General features: G+C 47.2%; 1 protein-coding gene across 2 annotated transcripts in view; it reads right to left on the bottom strand.

Moving 5' to 3' along the window:
* The window catches only part of LOC120027954 (rho guanine nucleotide exchange factor 4-like), a 74,312-nt gene that overhangs the window by 46,597 nt on the left and 11,262 nt on the right, over positions 1–16,453 (bottom strand). The window contains exons 1-2 of one of the 2 annotated variants that reach the window (XM_038973048.1): positions 14,503–14,901; positions 14,353–14,472 (exon numbers count right to left, since the gene is read on the bottom strand). The exons of the other annotated variant lie outside the window; for it this stretch is intronic. Of the exons in view, the coding sequence (XP_038828976.1) occupies positions 14,353–14,472; positions 14,503–14,653 (271 nt within the window). The 5' untranslated portion in view covers positions 14,654–14,901. Of the gene's footprint in view, positions 1–14,352; positions 14,473–14,502; positions 14,902–16,453 lie in introns of those variants that run through there. 2 annotated transcript variants of the gene reach the window in all.

Here is a 16,453-nt window from a genome sequence, read left to right as displayed (position 1 = left end):
AGGAGAGAAGAGAGGGAAAGAGAGGGAGAGATTCCTCCATCTTCAGATCCAGTGTAGGAGAGTGTTCTGTGAGGCTGACATTCAAAGAGAACAGATATGACTGCAGAATCACATTTTGGCTGACATTTCACTTCAGACCCAGCTCCCTCTTTCATCTCCCATCTTCTCACCTCTCTCTCTCTCACACTCCTCCTTTTTCTCCCTCATTCCCTCTTCTTCTGACTGTACTGTATGTCTCTCTCTGATCTCTATCTATCTCATCTCTTTCTCTTCTCTCTCTCTCTCTCTCTCTCTCTCTCGTACCCAGAGGTAATCCGTGGCACCATGTGCCTCCCTCTCAGAGATAGAGTCGACCTGTAAATGTCAGGTTCAGTATGTAGACGTATCAGTCTGTCTTCCTCCACACTGATAAACCAAGCTGGCCTTCACAACCAGACATACTCACAAAGGAACGCCTACACACAGATGCACCAATCCCGCACAATTATGAACACACACACGCAGATGCACACACAAAGCAAACAACGCAGACATACAAAGATTCATACAATGACAATTGCTGAAAATAACCCCCCCCCCCCAAAATAATACATGATAGAGATGTCTAATATCCTCTCCTTCAGCCCAGCGTTTAAATGACTCACAACTCAATCTCCTTCACCTCCTTCAGCGCCTCCTCCTGTGCCTCCTATCGCCAGTCCCAGGGTTCAGCTCTGAGGTGTGATCCTTTAGAGACTAACATGACCACAGTCCTATCACACATACCACACATTCATACAGTCTTACAGCTGGCTACAGGCTGCTTCACGGTGCTGTAGGGATGGCCACTTATGGGGAAAGAATGGTGATAGCTCCAGGTCAGGTTGGCTGATATGATTGGATCGAGAGGGATTATTTCAGATCACCGCATTCCTAGGATGTCAAAACAAATCCAAGAACACTGGTTTTTAATCCGGTGGCGTAGTGGTAGCGCTAACGCTAGTTAGCATTGGCTCACGAAAGACCCTCTAACTTCCTTCATACTGGACACTGAGACATAAAATGGTATCCACGAGTTCATCTGACTCTGGGGATGTAGACTGACATTGTCAAAACCTTGATGTATCCCTTTAAGAGGCTATTAACAAACTATACCTTATCTAGAGATAGCAGGATCAGAGATCTTCAGTAGACATCATGTAAAGCACCAGTAGCATATACACTGAGTGTACAAAACATTAAGAATACCCCCCCTTCTGCCCTCAGAACAGCCTCAATCCGTCGGGACATGGACTCAACAAGGGGTCAAAAATGTTCCACAGGGATGCTGGCCCGTGTTGACTCCAATGTTTCCCACAGTTGTATCAAGTTGGCTGGATGGACCATTCTTGATACACACGGAAACTGTTGAGCATGAAAAATCAAGCACTGTTGCAGTTATTGACACACTCAAACCGGTGCGCCTGGCACCTTCTACCATACTCTGTTCAAAGGTACTTAAATATTTTGTCTTGCCCATTCACCTTCTGAATGGCACACATACACAAATCATGTCTCAATTGTCTCAAGACTTGAAAATCCTTCTTTAACCGGTCTCCTCCCTTTCATCTACACTGATTGAGGTGGATTTAACAAGTAACATCAATAAGGGATGATTGCGTTCACCTGGATTCACCTGGTCAGTCTATGTCATGGAAAGAGCAGCTGTTCCTAATGTTTGTACACTCAGTGTATATGTAGTGGTGTGACAAATAAGTTGAATCTGATAAATTACATATGCCCACGACCTTCATTTCCCAACTTGCCTGCAGTTTAGGAAATGCTCTTTAACAGCAGGTTGCCAACGGCAACACATCTCCACCCTCCTTCTCGAACACCCACCCTCCCCCACCTCCCCTGAGACCTGAATGTGAAAATATGTTTTACACCAATTACAGGGGTGTAAAGGGGGTCAGCTGCACCTGCCTGTTACACCCTAACTAACACATGGGAGGATGCCGGGCAGTGGGGTATTCTCAGATGTGCCAACACCGCACGCACGCACGCACGCACGCACGCACGCACGCACGCACGCACGCACGCACGCACGCACGCGCACACGCACACGCACACGCACACGCACACGCACACGCACACGCACACACACACACACACACACACACACACACACAGTCTTAAACTAGACTCCAGAGGAATGCCGATGGAGAAAGATACTACTGCTAAGTACTTCTAACATAAGGCCAGGATACCAAAAGGGATTCACGTAGAAGCAAATACTGCTAAACTTTATGCACGTAACACCAAGTAAGTATTCAATCTTCTACCAATAGGCCAACCGTTTATCCAAACACAGATTTTCATCTTATATTTAGAAAGTAAATTGTTTTAATTATTCAATTAGCTTGTATGCAGCATGACTAATACGCAATGAAACAAAGCGATCACTGTACTGTACAAACTGTAGTCCACAGAGACTAATGAAAATGTTGTTCCCAGTTCAGTTCCAACTCACGATGAGTCCTGTCTCGTGAGAAATGAGAGAGCGAGAGAGCGAGAGAGAGAGAGAGAGAGAGAGAGAGAGAGAGAGAGCGAGAGAGAGAGAGAGAGAGAGAAGCAGGGGCTGGGAGGGAGGGAGGGAGCATCAAAGAGACTAAATATAGAGCAAAAGAACTCAAACTAATGATCGTAAAAGCACAAGTGCAGGGAGGGATCTGGGAGTCATCAACATGAGACACTGAGGCCCATGACTGAACACACAGCCACCCCAGTGATCACTGTGACAAGCCCCGGAGGAGAGGCCTTTGGTCCAGCCTCAGAACCGGAGGAGCTTCACACGCTCTACACTCCGCCCTGTGTTGACCCTGGTCAACTAGTGTGGAGGTCAAAGAGGTACACAGGTCACAGAGAAAGAGGGAGAGAAAGAGAGGTGGGGGGGGGCTCTGATCTCTCTCTCTCTGAGATTTAAATTCAAAAGGATTTATTGACTTGGAAATGTAACCACATACTGTACATTGCCAAAGCAAACATATAGAAACATACACTACCGGTCAAAAGTTTGGACACACCTACTCATTCAAAGGTTCTTTATTTTTACTATTTTCTACATTGTAGAATAATAGTGAAGACATCAAAACTATGAAATAACACATATGGAATCATGTTATATATATCATGTAATAGTTATCAAAAAGTGTTAAACAAATAAAAAATATGTTATATATTTCAGATTCTTCAAAGTAGCCACCCTTTGCCTTGATGACAGCTTTGCACACTCTTGGAATTCTCTCAACCAGCTTCTTGAGGTAGTCACCTGGAATGCATTTAAATTAACAGGTGTGCCTTGTTAAAAGTAATGCTAATTCTTAATGCTTTTGAGCCAATCAGTTGTGTTGTGACAAGGTAGGGGTGGTATACAGAAAAAACAGAATTTGGTAAAAGACCAAGTCCATATTATGGCAAGAACAGCTGAAATAAGCAAAGAGAAACGACAGTCCATCATTACTTTAAGACATGAAGGTCAGTCAATTTCAAGAATTCTGAAAGTTTCTTCAAGTGCAGTTGCAAAAACCATCAAGTGCCATGATGAAACTGCCTCTCATGTAACCGCCACAGGAAAGGAAGACCCAGAGTTACCTCTGCTGCAGAGGATAAGTTCATTAGAGTTACCAGCCTCAGAAATTGCACCCCAAATAAATGCTTCACAGAGTTCAAGTAACAGACACATCTCAACATCAACTGTTCAGAGACTGTGTGGAATCAGGCCTTCATGGTCAAATTGCTGCAAAGAAACCACTACTAAAGGACACCAATAATAATAATAAGAGACTTACTTGGGCCAAGAAACACGAGCTATGGACATTAGACCGGTGGAAATCTGTCCTTTGGTCTGATGATTCCAAATTTGTGATTTTTGTCTTTGTGAGACACAGAGTAGATGAACGGATGATCTCTGCATGTGTGGTTCCCACTGTGAAGCATGGAGGAGGAGGTGTGATGGTGCTTTACTGGTGACACTGTCTGTGATTAATTTAGAATTCAAGGCACACTTAACCAGCTTGGCTACCACAGCATTCTGCAGCGACACGCCATCCCATCTGGTTTGCACTTAGTGGGACTATCATTTTCTTTTCAACAGGACAATGACCCAAAACACACCTCCAGGCTGTGTAAGGGCTATTTGTCCAAGAAGGAGAGTGATGGAGTGCTGCATCAGATGACCTGGCCTCCACAATCACCCAACCTCAACCCAATTGAGATGGTTTGGGATGAGTTTGACCGCAGAGTGAAGGAAAAGCAGCCAACAAGTGCTCAGCATATGTGGGAACTCCTTCAATACTGTTGGAAAGGCATTCCAGGTGAAGCTGGTTTAGAGAATGCCAAGAGTGTGCAAAGCTGTAATCAAGGCAAAGGGTGGCTACTTTCAAGAACCTAAAATCTAAAATATATTTTGATTTGTTTAACACTTTTTTGGTTACTACATGATTCCATATGTGTTATTTCATCGTTTTGATGTCTTCACTAATATTCTACAATGTAGAAAATAGTAAAAAATAAAGAAAAACCCTTGAATGTGGTGTGTCCAAATCTTTGACTGGTACTGTAGATAATAAGAAAAGGAATACTCAATGAATCTCTCTCTCTCTCCAACCCCCCTCTTCCATAGCAGGTAAGGAAATATTCAAGGGATGAAGGGAGCAATGAAAGAGAAGAACAAGGCCAGTCACTTGTGTCAACCTATAATTACCCACTGACATAGAGCAGTTCCCTTCCCCCTGGTGTGCCTGCCTCTCTGTCTGCCTCTCTGTCAGCCTGCCTCTCTGTCCGCCTGCCTCTCTGTCCGCCTGCCTCTCTGTCCGCCTGCCTCTCTGTCCGCCTGCCTCTCTGTCCGCCTGCCTCTCTGTCCGCCTGCCTCTCTGTCCGCCTGCCTCTCTGTCCGCCTGCCTCTCTGTCCGCCCGCCTCTCTGTCAGACCGCCTCTCTGTCAGACCGCCTCTCTGTCAGACCGCCTCTCTGTCAGCCTGCCTCTCTGTCAGCCTGCCTCTCTGTCAGCCTGCCTCTCTGTCTGCCTGCCTCTCTGTCTGCCTGCCTCTCTGTCTGCCTGCCTCTCTGTCTGCCTGCCTCTCTGTCTGCCTGCCTCTCTGTCTGCCTGCCTCTCTGTCTGCCTGCCTCTCTGTCAGACCCACTCTCTGTCCACCTGCCTCTCTGTCCACCTGCCTCTCTGTCAGACCGCCTCTCTGTCAGACCGCCTCTCTGTCAGACCGCCTCTCTGTCAGACCGCCTCTCTGTCAGACCGCCTCTCTGTCAGACCGCCTCTCTGTCAGACCGCCTCTCTGTCAGACCGCCTCTCTGTCAGACCGCCTCTCTGTCAGCCCTCCTCTCTGTCAGCCCTCCTCTCTGTCAGCCCTCCTCTCTGTCAGGCCGCCTCTCTGACAGGCCGCCTCTCTGTCAGGCCGCCTCTCTGTCAGGCCGCCTCTCTGTCAGGCCGCCTCTCTGTCAGGCCGCCTCTCTGTCAGACCGGCTCTCTGTCAGACCGCCTCTCTGTCAGCCCTCCTCTCTGTCAGTCCGCCTCTCTGCCTGCCTCTCTGCCTGCGTTTATGTCAGCCTGCCTGCCACTGTCAACCTGCCTCTCAGCCTCTCTGTCAGCTTGCCTCCCAGCCTGCCTCTCTGTCAGCCTGCCTCTCAACCTGCCTGCCTTTATATCAGCTTGCCTCTCTATCAGCTTACCTCTCAACCTGCCTGCCTCTCTATCAGCTTGCCTCTCAACCTGCCTGCCTTTCTGCCAACCAGCTTGTCATGTGAGAGTGACAGTATGAACGCTGGCCCTGTGGTCATATACTGTGCTTCCTATATGACTACTTATCACAAGCCACCACCTAACCACCTGTCAAACACAGTTACCCCAATCTTCTACTGTTCCTGCATGGCAGGGGTGGAAAGAGGGAAAATAATGACAAAAGAGGGGAGGAGGAGTGGGGTTGGAGACAGCAGCAAGATTTGTGACCTGTTGCCACAAGAAAAGGTCAACCAGTGAAGAACAAACACCATTGTAAATACAACCTAAATGTATGTTTATTTATTTTCCCTTTTGTACTTCAACTATTTGCACATCGTTACACCACTGTATATAGACATAATATGACATTTGTGAGTGTAATATTACTCTAAATGTTTTATTGATTATTTCACTTTTGTTTATTATCTATTTCACTTGCTTTGGCAATGTAGACATATGCTCCCATGCCAATAAATCCCCTTTAACTGAAATGGATAGAACCAGATCCTTCCTGGTTTGGAAGGAAACAGAGAGGAGGATGGGGGGATGATGTCTATTTAAGGAGAAAGAATTCCAGCTACTCCAGCCAATGAGAGAACAAACAACAGTTTTTTCTTTCCTTCATTCCCAAAGACGACAAAGGAAATAATACCAGCTTTCTACATAGTTGGGCCGCTGCCAGCTCTGCAAGGGAGGTAGTCTATTACGCATTGTCTGTGAAATGAAACCTCCTAATGCAGTATAGACTGTCTTCAGTAGATTTATACGCTCCCACAGCATGTACACAATCCTGTAAATTCTACACTAAATACGCCAGAGGGGTGTGGCCACAGTACAGTACGACAGGGGTAATAATGTCATGGATGTTGAAATAATACATTGACGATGACTTCTCTCAGCTAACTGCATTCTAATGGGGGACAATTAACCTACTGACATAGAGGGGGACATAAACCAATACAAATATGGCTAATTAACTAAATGATTACTACAGGCAGATGGCTACAGTACTACTGGGTACAGATGTGGAGAAATTACATATTATGACCTGCTCTTTATAGATCTGGAGGCAGAGTGAGAGAAAAGGACATTGTCAGAGAGGGGGAGTTACTGTGTCATATAAACATATTATGGATTTTAATCATCAGATTGAAATTGAGTGAAAGTTTGATCTTATAGCAGTGATGACCATTGCATTGTCACTGGAATAACACATGAAATCAGCACACTCTGACAGTGATGAAAGACAATATTATCAGTAAGGTTGATTTTTAATCCATCATAATTGCGGGCAGAACATTGAGAGATGTTGATTCGCGGACGTGTTCCACTTCCTGTAGTTAGATGCATGACATCATGTGAGAAGGTTCACCAAACAACAGCTCTGGTAGTATTACATCTGTTTTATGGCATGTCCGGTGCTCTAAGCAGTGACCTAATGTAGTGCCTTGGGTCCTATAGGCTTATATACCACCATTAGCTAGTTAATTGCCTCCCAGCGCCCTAACACTCTATCCCTGTAACACTTCTAACACCTCTACCCAACACACCAGAGAACCTGTAACACTTCTAACACCTCTACCCAACACACCAGAGAACCTGTAACACTTCTAACACCTCTACCCAACACACCAGAGAACCTGTAACACTTCTATCCAACACACCAGAGAACCTGTAACACTTCTAACACCTCTACCCAACACACCAGAGAACCTGTAACACTTCTACTCAACACACCAGAGAACCTGTAACACTTCTAACACCTCTACCCAACACACCAGAGAACCTGTAACACTTCTATCCAACACACCAGAGAACCTGTAACACTTCTAACACCTCTACCCAACACACCAGAGAACCTGTAACACTTCTACTCAACACACCAGAGAACCTGTAACACTTCTAACACCTCTACCCAACACACCAGAGAACCTGTAACACTTCTAACACCTCTACCCAACACACCAGATAACCTGTAACACTTCTAACACCTCTACCCAACACACCAGAGAACCTGTAACACTTCTAAAACCTCTACCCAACACACCAGAGAACCTGTAACACTTCTAACACCTCTACCCAACACACCAGAGAACCTGTAACACTTCTACCCAACACACCAGAGAACCTGTAACACTTCTAACACCTCTACCCAACACACCAGAGAACCTGTAACACCTCTACCCAACACACCAGAGAACCTGTAACACTTCTAACACCTCTACCCAACACACCAGAGAACCTGTAACACTTCTAACACCTCTACCCAACACACCAGAGAACCTGTAACACCTCTACCCAACACACCAGAGAACCTGTAACACTTCTAACACCTCTACCCAACACACCAGAGAACCTGTAACACCTCGACCAAACACACCAGAGAACCTGTAACACATCTAACACCTCTACCCAACACACCAGAGAACCTGTAACACCTCTACCCAACACACCAGAGAACCTGTAACACCTCGACCCAACACACCAGAGAACCTTTAACACCTCGACCCAACACACCAGAGAACCTGTAACACCTCGACCCAACACACCAGAGAACCTGTAACATCTCGACCCAACACACCAGAGAACCTGTAACACCTCGACCCAACACACCAGAGAACCTGTAACACCTCGACCCAACACACCAGAGAACCGTCCATACATCACTTAAATCTGTCATCTCACTCAAACGCACCACAGAACCATATCACTTCCATTTTTACTTTAACATTGTTTGTAATTTAGCCGACACTCTTATCCAGAACGACTTACAGGAGCAATTGTGGTTAAGTGCTTTGCTCAAGGGCACATTGACAGATTCTTCACCTAGTCAGTTTGGGGATTGGAACCAGCAACCTTTCGGTTACTGGCCCAACGCTCTAAACCGCTAGGCTACCTGCTGCCCTGCTTACACTGTACATAACACAGAATGGTGAGACAACACACCACATCAAGTGTCACAGATGACTGTTTTGTATTCAGCATTAAAAGTACAATCAATTGAGACCGGAAATATGTTATCACATATTCATACCTCTCTAGTGACAACCTTCACCCATTGGTCAATATGACTGGAGAAACAGGACATCACACATAGGGTGTGACTACATAACAAGGCCTACAAAAAAGAAGAACAAGACATTTCTTTCTAGAAAATCGTCACAGCAAATATGCATGTAGCTGTATTGTACTAAGGGGAAATTGTCCCTGGATAGAAGTGATTTGAGTTGAGATGACAGTAGTGTGATGAAGCGAAGGCCTTTCTTCCCTCTCTGCCCAGTACACACTGAGAGGAGCAGCCAAGCTGCAGTACACACTGAGAGGAGCAGCCAAGCTGCAGTACACACTGAGAGGAGCAGCCAAGCTGCAGTACACACTGAGAGGAGCAGCCAAGCTGCAGTACACACTGAGAGGAGCAGCCAAGCTGCAGTACACACTGAGAGGAGCAGCCAAGCTGCAGTACACACTGAGAGGAGCAGCCAAACTGCAGTACACACTGAGAGGAGCAGCCAAGCTGCAGTATGCACTGAGAGGAGCAGCCAAGCTGCAGTACACACTGAGAGGAGCAGCCAAGCTGCAGTACACACTGAGAGGAGCAGCCAAGCTGCAGTACACACTGAGAGGAGCAGCCAAGCTGCAGTACACACTGAGAGGAGCAGCCAAGCTGCAGTACACACTGAGAGGAGCAGCCAAGCTGCAGTACACACTGAGAGGAGCAGCCAAGCTGCAGTACACACTGAGAGGAGCAGCCAAGCTGCAGTACACACTGAGAGGAGCAGCCAAGCTGCAGTATGCACTGAGAGGAGCAGCCAAGCTGCAGTACACACTGAGAGGAGCAGCCAAGCTGCAGTACACACTGAGAGGAGCAGCCAAGCTGCAGTATGCACTGAGAGGAGCAGCCAAGCTGCAGTATGCACTGAGAGGAGCAGCCAAACTGCAGTACGCACTGAGAGGAGCAGCCAAGCTGCAGTACACACTGAGAGGAGCAGCCAAGCTGCAGTACACACTGAGAGGAGCAGCCAAGCTGCAGTACACAGGGGCTGTGTGTACTGGTGTAAAAGACAACCTATTTTCCAGAGTCCACATCCCTCCTGTTTGGATGGATGCTTTCAGACATCTCTCCTTTGTTTCCTCCTCCTCCTCCTCCTCCTCCTCCTCCTCCTCTATCTGTGCTAGCTGACAGAGAGTGTGCTTGGTGGAAGGGTTAGCGTGAGGTCCCTGGACCCTGACCAACTGGCCTCGCTTCACCTCAGAGTGGCCATCACACATGCATGCACAGTCCACACACTCTGGCATTTTACGGAATATGGTTGTTTTTACTGTTGGATCAAGAAGAAGCTAATATTTCAGTATCAGCTGACAGAAAGTTTGAGAGTGGACAATGGCACGGCCGTGACGTGAGTAATCCTATACTCAGAGCGTGACAAAGCTGTGATGTCTGCTGTGTGTAAGTGCCTGCCTGCCTGCGGAACCACATCAAAGTCTGATTCAGTAGCTAGCAGCAACAGCTACAGCATGGACTGAGTGTCATGTTATCATGGCATCTGAATGGGGGTGAATCACCAACCCTGAGAAGAGTAAGAGATAACGTCACCCCGTCTAAGAGCAGCGAGAGAGGGAGGGGGAGGACATTGCCTGTCACTAGGGCTCTGTGTTTCGGGAGGGGCACTAGATCCACCGTTCTCCTCTGTCCCCATGTCAACTCTGGAGCACTCACAGTCACCTCGCCTCCCAAAACAACTAGCCGGAATACGATTACACTTCTCTTTGAATCAATGTCTGGCTGTTTCCTACCTCTTCCTCCTCCTCTTCCTCCTCCTCTTCCGTCTCCTTCTCTTTCTCGCAAACACCCAATACCCTCCTTCTCAAGGGCAAACCTGATGCACATCAATCGTCTTTCTATCTGTTTGTTTCTGGTTTCCTGGCCAGGTTACTACATACATCCGTGACCTTTCATCTTCACCCTCTCAGAGGTCAATGAAGCTCAAATCAAAGCTGCTATGAAATTCCATTACCAGCCGCCTGGCTATCTTCCACAAACACAGCTCTGTCTTAGGACGGGTTGCCTTTTGACTGAGGCATACAGCAGGCTGCTAGCCAGGCAGGGCAGAGGAAAGACAGGCTCATACAACATAACAAGCCCATAAAAGCTTCCCGAGGTCCAGTTTACAGCTGGTGTGCTACAGGGCTGTGCTTTTCAGGAGAGGGGAAAACTGGCTGTGTGACTGCACAGCCAGGGAGAGTCTGTTATAACTGTTATGGTGAGAGCAGCCAGGGTTTCTGAATGGACGAGGTGTTTGAGTCTCAACTGTATTTCTCTCACTTTTCACTACCTCTCTTCCCTCCATCCCCCTCTCACTCTCTCTTATTGGTCTTTCCCTTAAAGACATAGGATCTTAATTTGTCCTATATAATCCTGCAGCAACAGGATTTGAACATTTAGTCCATAATGTTGCTTGATCAGTGGTTAGGCTATTAGCTGGCCAAAAGTAAGCTACATGAATATTGCAATAATACAGTGGATTGCAAAAGTATTCATCCGCCTTGGCATTTTTCCTATTTTGTTGCCTTACAACCTGGAATTAAAATAGATTTTTTGGGGGGTTTGTATCATTTGATTTACACAACATGCCTACCACTTTGAAGATGCAAAATATTTTTTCTTGTGAAACAAACAAAAAAACTGAAAACTTGAGTGTCCATAACTATTCACCCCCCCAAAGTCAATACTTTGCAGAGCTACCTTTCACAGCAATTACAGCTGCAAGTCTCTTGGGGTATGTCTCTCCAAGCTTGGCACATGTAGCCACTGGGATTTTTGCCCAATTCTTCAAGGCAAAACTGCTCCAGCTCCTTCAAGTTGGATGGGTTCCGAAAGTGTACAGCAATCTTTAAGTCATACCACAGATTCTTGAGGTCTGGGCTTTGACTAGGCCATTCCAAGACATTTAAATGTTTCCCCTTATACCACTCGAGTGTTGCTTTAGCAGTATGCTTAGGGTCATTATCCTGCTGGAAGGTGCACCTCCGTCCCAGTCTCAAATCTCTGGGAGACTGAAACAGGTTTCCCTCAAGAATTTCCCTGTATTTAGCGCCATCCATCATTCCTTCAATTCTGACCAGCTTTCACAGTCCCTGCCAATGAAAAACATCCCCACACTATGATGCTGCCACCACCATGCTTCACCGTGGGGATGGTGTTCTCGGGGTGATGAGAAGTGTTGGGTTTGCACTCAATTTTAGTCTCATCTGACCAGAGTACCTTCTTCCATATGTTGGGGAGTCTCCCACATGCCTTTTGCCGAACACCAAACATGTTTGCTTATTTTTTTCTTTAAGCAATGGCTTTTTCTGGACAGTCTTCCGTAAAGCCCAGCTCTGTGGAGTGTACGGCTGAAAGTGGTCCTATGGACAGATACTCCAATCTCCTCTGTAGAGCTTTGCAGCTCCTTCAGGGTTATCTTTGGTCTCTTTGTTGCCTCTCTGATTAATGCCCTCCTTGCCTGGTCCGTGAGTTTTGGTGGTCGGCCCTCTCTTGGCAGGTTTGTTGTGGTGCCATATTCTTTCCATTTTTTAATAATGGATTTAATGGTGCTCCGTGGGATGTTCAAAGTTTCAGATATTTTTTTATAACCCAACCCTAATCTGTTCTCCGCAACTTTGTCCCTGACCTGTTTGGAGAGCTCCTTGGTCTTCATAGTGCCGCTTGCTTGGTGGTGCCCCTTGCTTAGTGGTGTTGCAGACTCTGGGGCCTTTCAGAACAGGTGTATATATACTGAGATGTGACAGATCATGTGACACTTAGATTGCAAACAGGTCGACTTTATTTAACTAATTATGTGACTTCTGAAGGTAATTGGTTGCACCAGATCTTATTTAGGGGCTTCATAGCAAAGGGGTGAATACATATGCACCCACCACTTTCAGTTTTGAATCTTTTAGAGTTTTTTGAAACAAGTTATTTTTTTCATTTCACTTCACCAATTTAGACTATTTTGTGTAAGTACATTATCTCTCTCTCTCTCTCTCTCTCTCTCTCTCTCTCTCTCTCTCTCTAGCTTTTAATGTTTACCATGTATCAGGTTTCACAAGCAGTGAGAGGGAGAGAGAGAGTGAGAGAGACAGAGAGAGCGCAATGTGTGGGTGTGTGAGAGAGAGAGAGGCAGAGACAACACCAGTTTAGATTCTGACCAGGGCCATTCTGAAAACCACAGCTTTCTCCAATAACATTCCGTATGTGTGTGCGTATGTGTGTGTGAAAGTGCACTTGGCAACAAACATCAAGGATTCTCTCCTACTGTACCCCCCCATATAACATGTACAGTACAGACAGTTCATCAACTGAAACTGAGCAATGCAGTGTAGATATTAGCCATATATACATAACAAACATCCACCCCACACTCAGATCACTGTTACCATGACGCCGCTGATTGGCACCTGTTTGATAAGAGACTAACCCTTGATGTGGGGTTGATGTGACAAACAGTAGCTAGCCTATTAGTGTCTCTTCCCTTCTACTGCTTTAATAACAGCTGTGGCCTGACATTTTAGCCTGTAGCTAATGGGGCTGCCGTCACAAACACATGCGCACGCACGCACGCACACACACACACGCACACACACACACACACGCACACACGCACACACGCACACACGCACACACGCACACACGCACACACGCACCCACACACAGTGGCATTTTAGCCTGTAGCTAATAGAACTGCCGTCTCCTCTCTCCTGAATCATTACACTCCAAGCCTGGCTGCACCCGCTCAGATGACAACAGCAGAAATAGCAAACAGGTACTGCACAGGCACTTATAGTGTGCAAATTCACACACTCACACATGCTAACACACACACACATATGTGCACATGCACACACACAGGCACATGCACGCTCAAAGATACACACACACAAACACACAGCCCTCTGCCATAATGACAAAATGACTTAATCCTCCGTCTGCTGTATATGACCAATACACCATAATATCACACGTCGCTATGTCAGTTGAGGGCAACACCCTCAATATCTTCCACCATTAACAAACAACCTCATAAGCTCTGTGTGAAAATATCTCTTACCTAGAGACCTTTGTGCTGGATAAACGCTAACCTGATACACCTCATTAAGTGAGCAGAATCATCTGACACACCTCGTACTCTGTCATAAGTCTTCCTACAGAGAAAACATGCAGAAGATGTTAGCAGCAAAACGACACAGGCCTGTGTCTAACGTAAGACAACACCAACTCAATGCATCCTTTATCTGAGCCAATAGGAGATGAAGTCATATCATATCACAGACTGAAGCATGTTCACTAATGCCAAGACAACAATTACACGGCCAGTGCATTTAAGCCATGATTGACAACTCCTCAACAGGTCTGGTCAAAACAGACTGACAGTCGCCAGCACCACAAAACCATGACAACCATCACACTCAGAATGACTGACAGGTAACACCCCTCCCTTCTAAACCCGCCAGGCCAAAAACACACAAACCCTTTAACCCTACTCCCACTGAGGAGTGTGTGTGTGGTGTGTGTGTGTATGGTGTGTGCGTGTGTTGTGTGTGAGGTAGGTACCCTCTTACCAGTGGTGGAGTGCAGGCTCTCCAGGCTCCAATAGTGGGAGAGGACCCCCCTGAGAGTACCTCCTAGGCTCCCCATCCCTCCTCCTCCTCCTGCCCCCCATCTTTCCCCCATACCCCCCCCTCCTCCTCCTCCTCCTCCTCCTCCTCCACCCCCCCCCCCTCCTCCTCCCCTGGTGGGGGTACCGCTGTCCGAGTCCGAACCAGGAGATCCAGGGGAGAGTCCAGAGCTGGTGCTGCCGCTGCTGCCACAGCTGCCCCCGGGCAGGGACACGGGCCCCTCAGAGCCCTGCTGGGTCCGCATCAGGACAGGAGGGCCCCCGAACACAGACCTGGAGCGGGGCACTGGAGCCTGGTAGTAGTGGTGGTCAGGTAGGTGGTTTCTCCCAGAGACAGGTAGGTAACGCTGGGTATGTAGGTAGGCAGGGTGGTAGGTAGGTAACGGTGCTGTAGCCTCTACCAGGCCTCTCTAGCCAGGTAGGTAGGCTGTATGTGTGTCAGTCGGCTCCACAGCCAGTCAGTGAGTGCTTCAGTCTCTGCTGTTGCTCCTCTCTCTGGCTCTGCTCTGCTCTCGCCGGCTGCTGCGCCTCCCTTCTCTTTCTCTATCGCTCTCTCTCCATTCTCCGCTCGCTCGCTCGCTCTCCCTCCCTCCCTTCCTCCCTCCCTCCCTCCCTCCCTCGCTGTTGCTAACTCACATAGCCGAGCGGTCGCACACACATCCACACTCAGGCTACAGCCACACAGCTACAGACAGACATCAGTGGGGGTCCTCTAGGGGGGCTCGGCAGCTCTGCAGTGCCGTTTGCCTGGGAGCTGACTGGCTGCCGCTGATGGCTGATGACTCTCTAATGTTATGGTGCAGTGCCATTAAGGTGGGACTGAAAAAATCCCCCCTCCTCCCCCCCATCTCCCCCGCCTGCTGTTTCTAAAGCACTGTGGGGGTAATTGAGAAAGGAAGAGACAGATAGGGAGAAGAAGAGAGGAAAATAGATAGAGGGGAGCTAACCTGATCACCATTCTATTTAACTACATAAACAGTAAACACACACCTAGTTGAATCCTACTGAGTTATATCCTATGCAATGATTCAACAGCGCCCTGTCATAACTTTGCAAAGGTACAAAACAGTGTTATTTCAGGTTCTGCTCCACGATTCACAAGTTAGATCAACACAGGAAGATAAACGGCGCTCTGGCTGGCTAGACAGCAACATGTACAAACTCTTCAAAGTAAAACAGATAAATGATTTGTTTCCACTGGAATGGGATTTCTCTGTACCTCAGGATATATTACACACAGAACACAGGGAACTACACACGAGGGAGATGTTCCAGGCATTCCCACTACACTGACCCTCATCACACACACACACACACACACACACACACACACACACACACACACACACACACACACACACACACACACACACACAGGAGGAGGAGGGGGGGCCCAAGGGCAGTACAGCCCCCTGACAGAACTAAGAAGAGTTCGGCACTAGAAAAATACTGCAATGGCATTCTCATAGAAACAGTCAGCAACTCTCTCACACACACACACACACACACACACACACACACACACACACACACACACACACACACACACACACACACACACACACACACACACACACACACACACACACACACACACACACACACACACACACACACACACACTCCTTCACAATGACTGATTAGAGCTCTTTGAGAATGAGACGGCGAGAGCAGGCTATTCAACACCAGCCAGTCAGCCAGTACACTACAGTAGATGGAAACTCTATTTCCTGTTTCTATCAGAGTTGAATAAGATGAACAGACTGACTGGACAGAAAACCCCATAATATTGATGCACCACTCACCGCACCTACAATAATCTAATAGAATATTCTGGATGTTTAGTACATAAAGGAATCCTATAAACTTACCTCCTACATCTTAATGTTTGAATAGCTTATGTCACTAGTGCCAATGATTGGTATTGAAGACCTCAGTCTTGACCTCAGCACAGCATGAATAGAAACAGTGAGACTGTGGTAGCCTGGTGAGACTAATCCCAGATACACTGTAGTGCTGCTGTCTCTCTCTGTCTCCAAAACACT

Source organism: Salvelinus namaycush, chromosome 33 (genome assembly GCF_016432855.1).
Source record: "Salvelinus namaycush isolate Seneca chromosome 33, SaNama_1.0, whole genome shotgun sequence".
Taxonomy (NCBI): domain Eukaryota; kingdom Metazoa; phylum Chordata; class Actinopteri; order Salmoniformes; family Salmonidae; genus Salvelinus; species Salvelinus namaycush.
The sequence above is the reverse complement of the archived record's forward strand: the minus strand, read 5'-3'. Positions and strand labels throughout refer to the sequence as shown.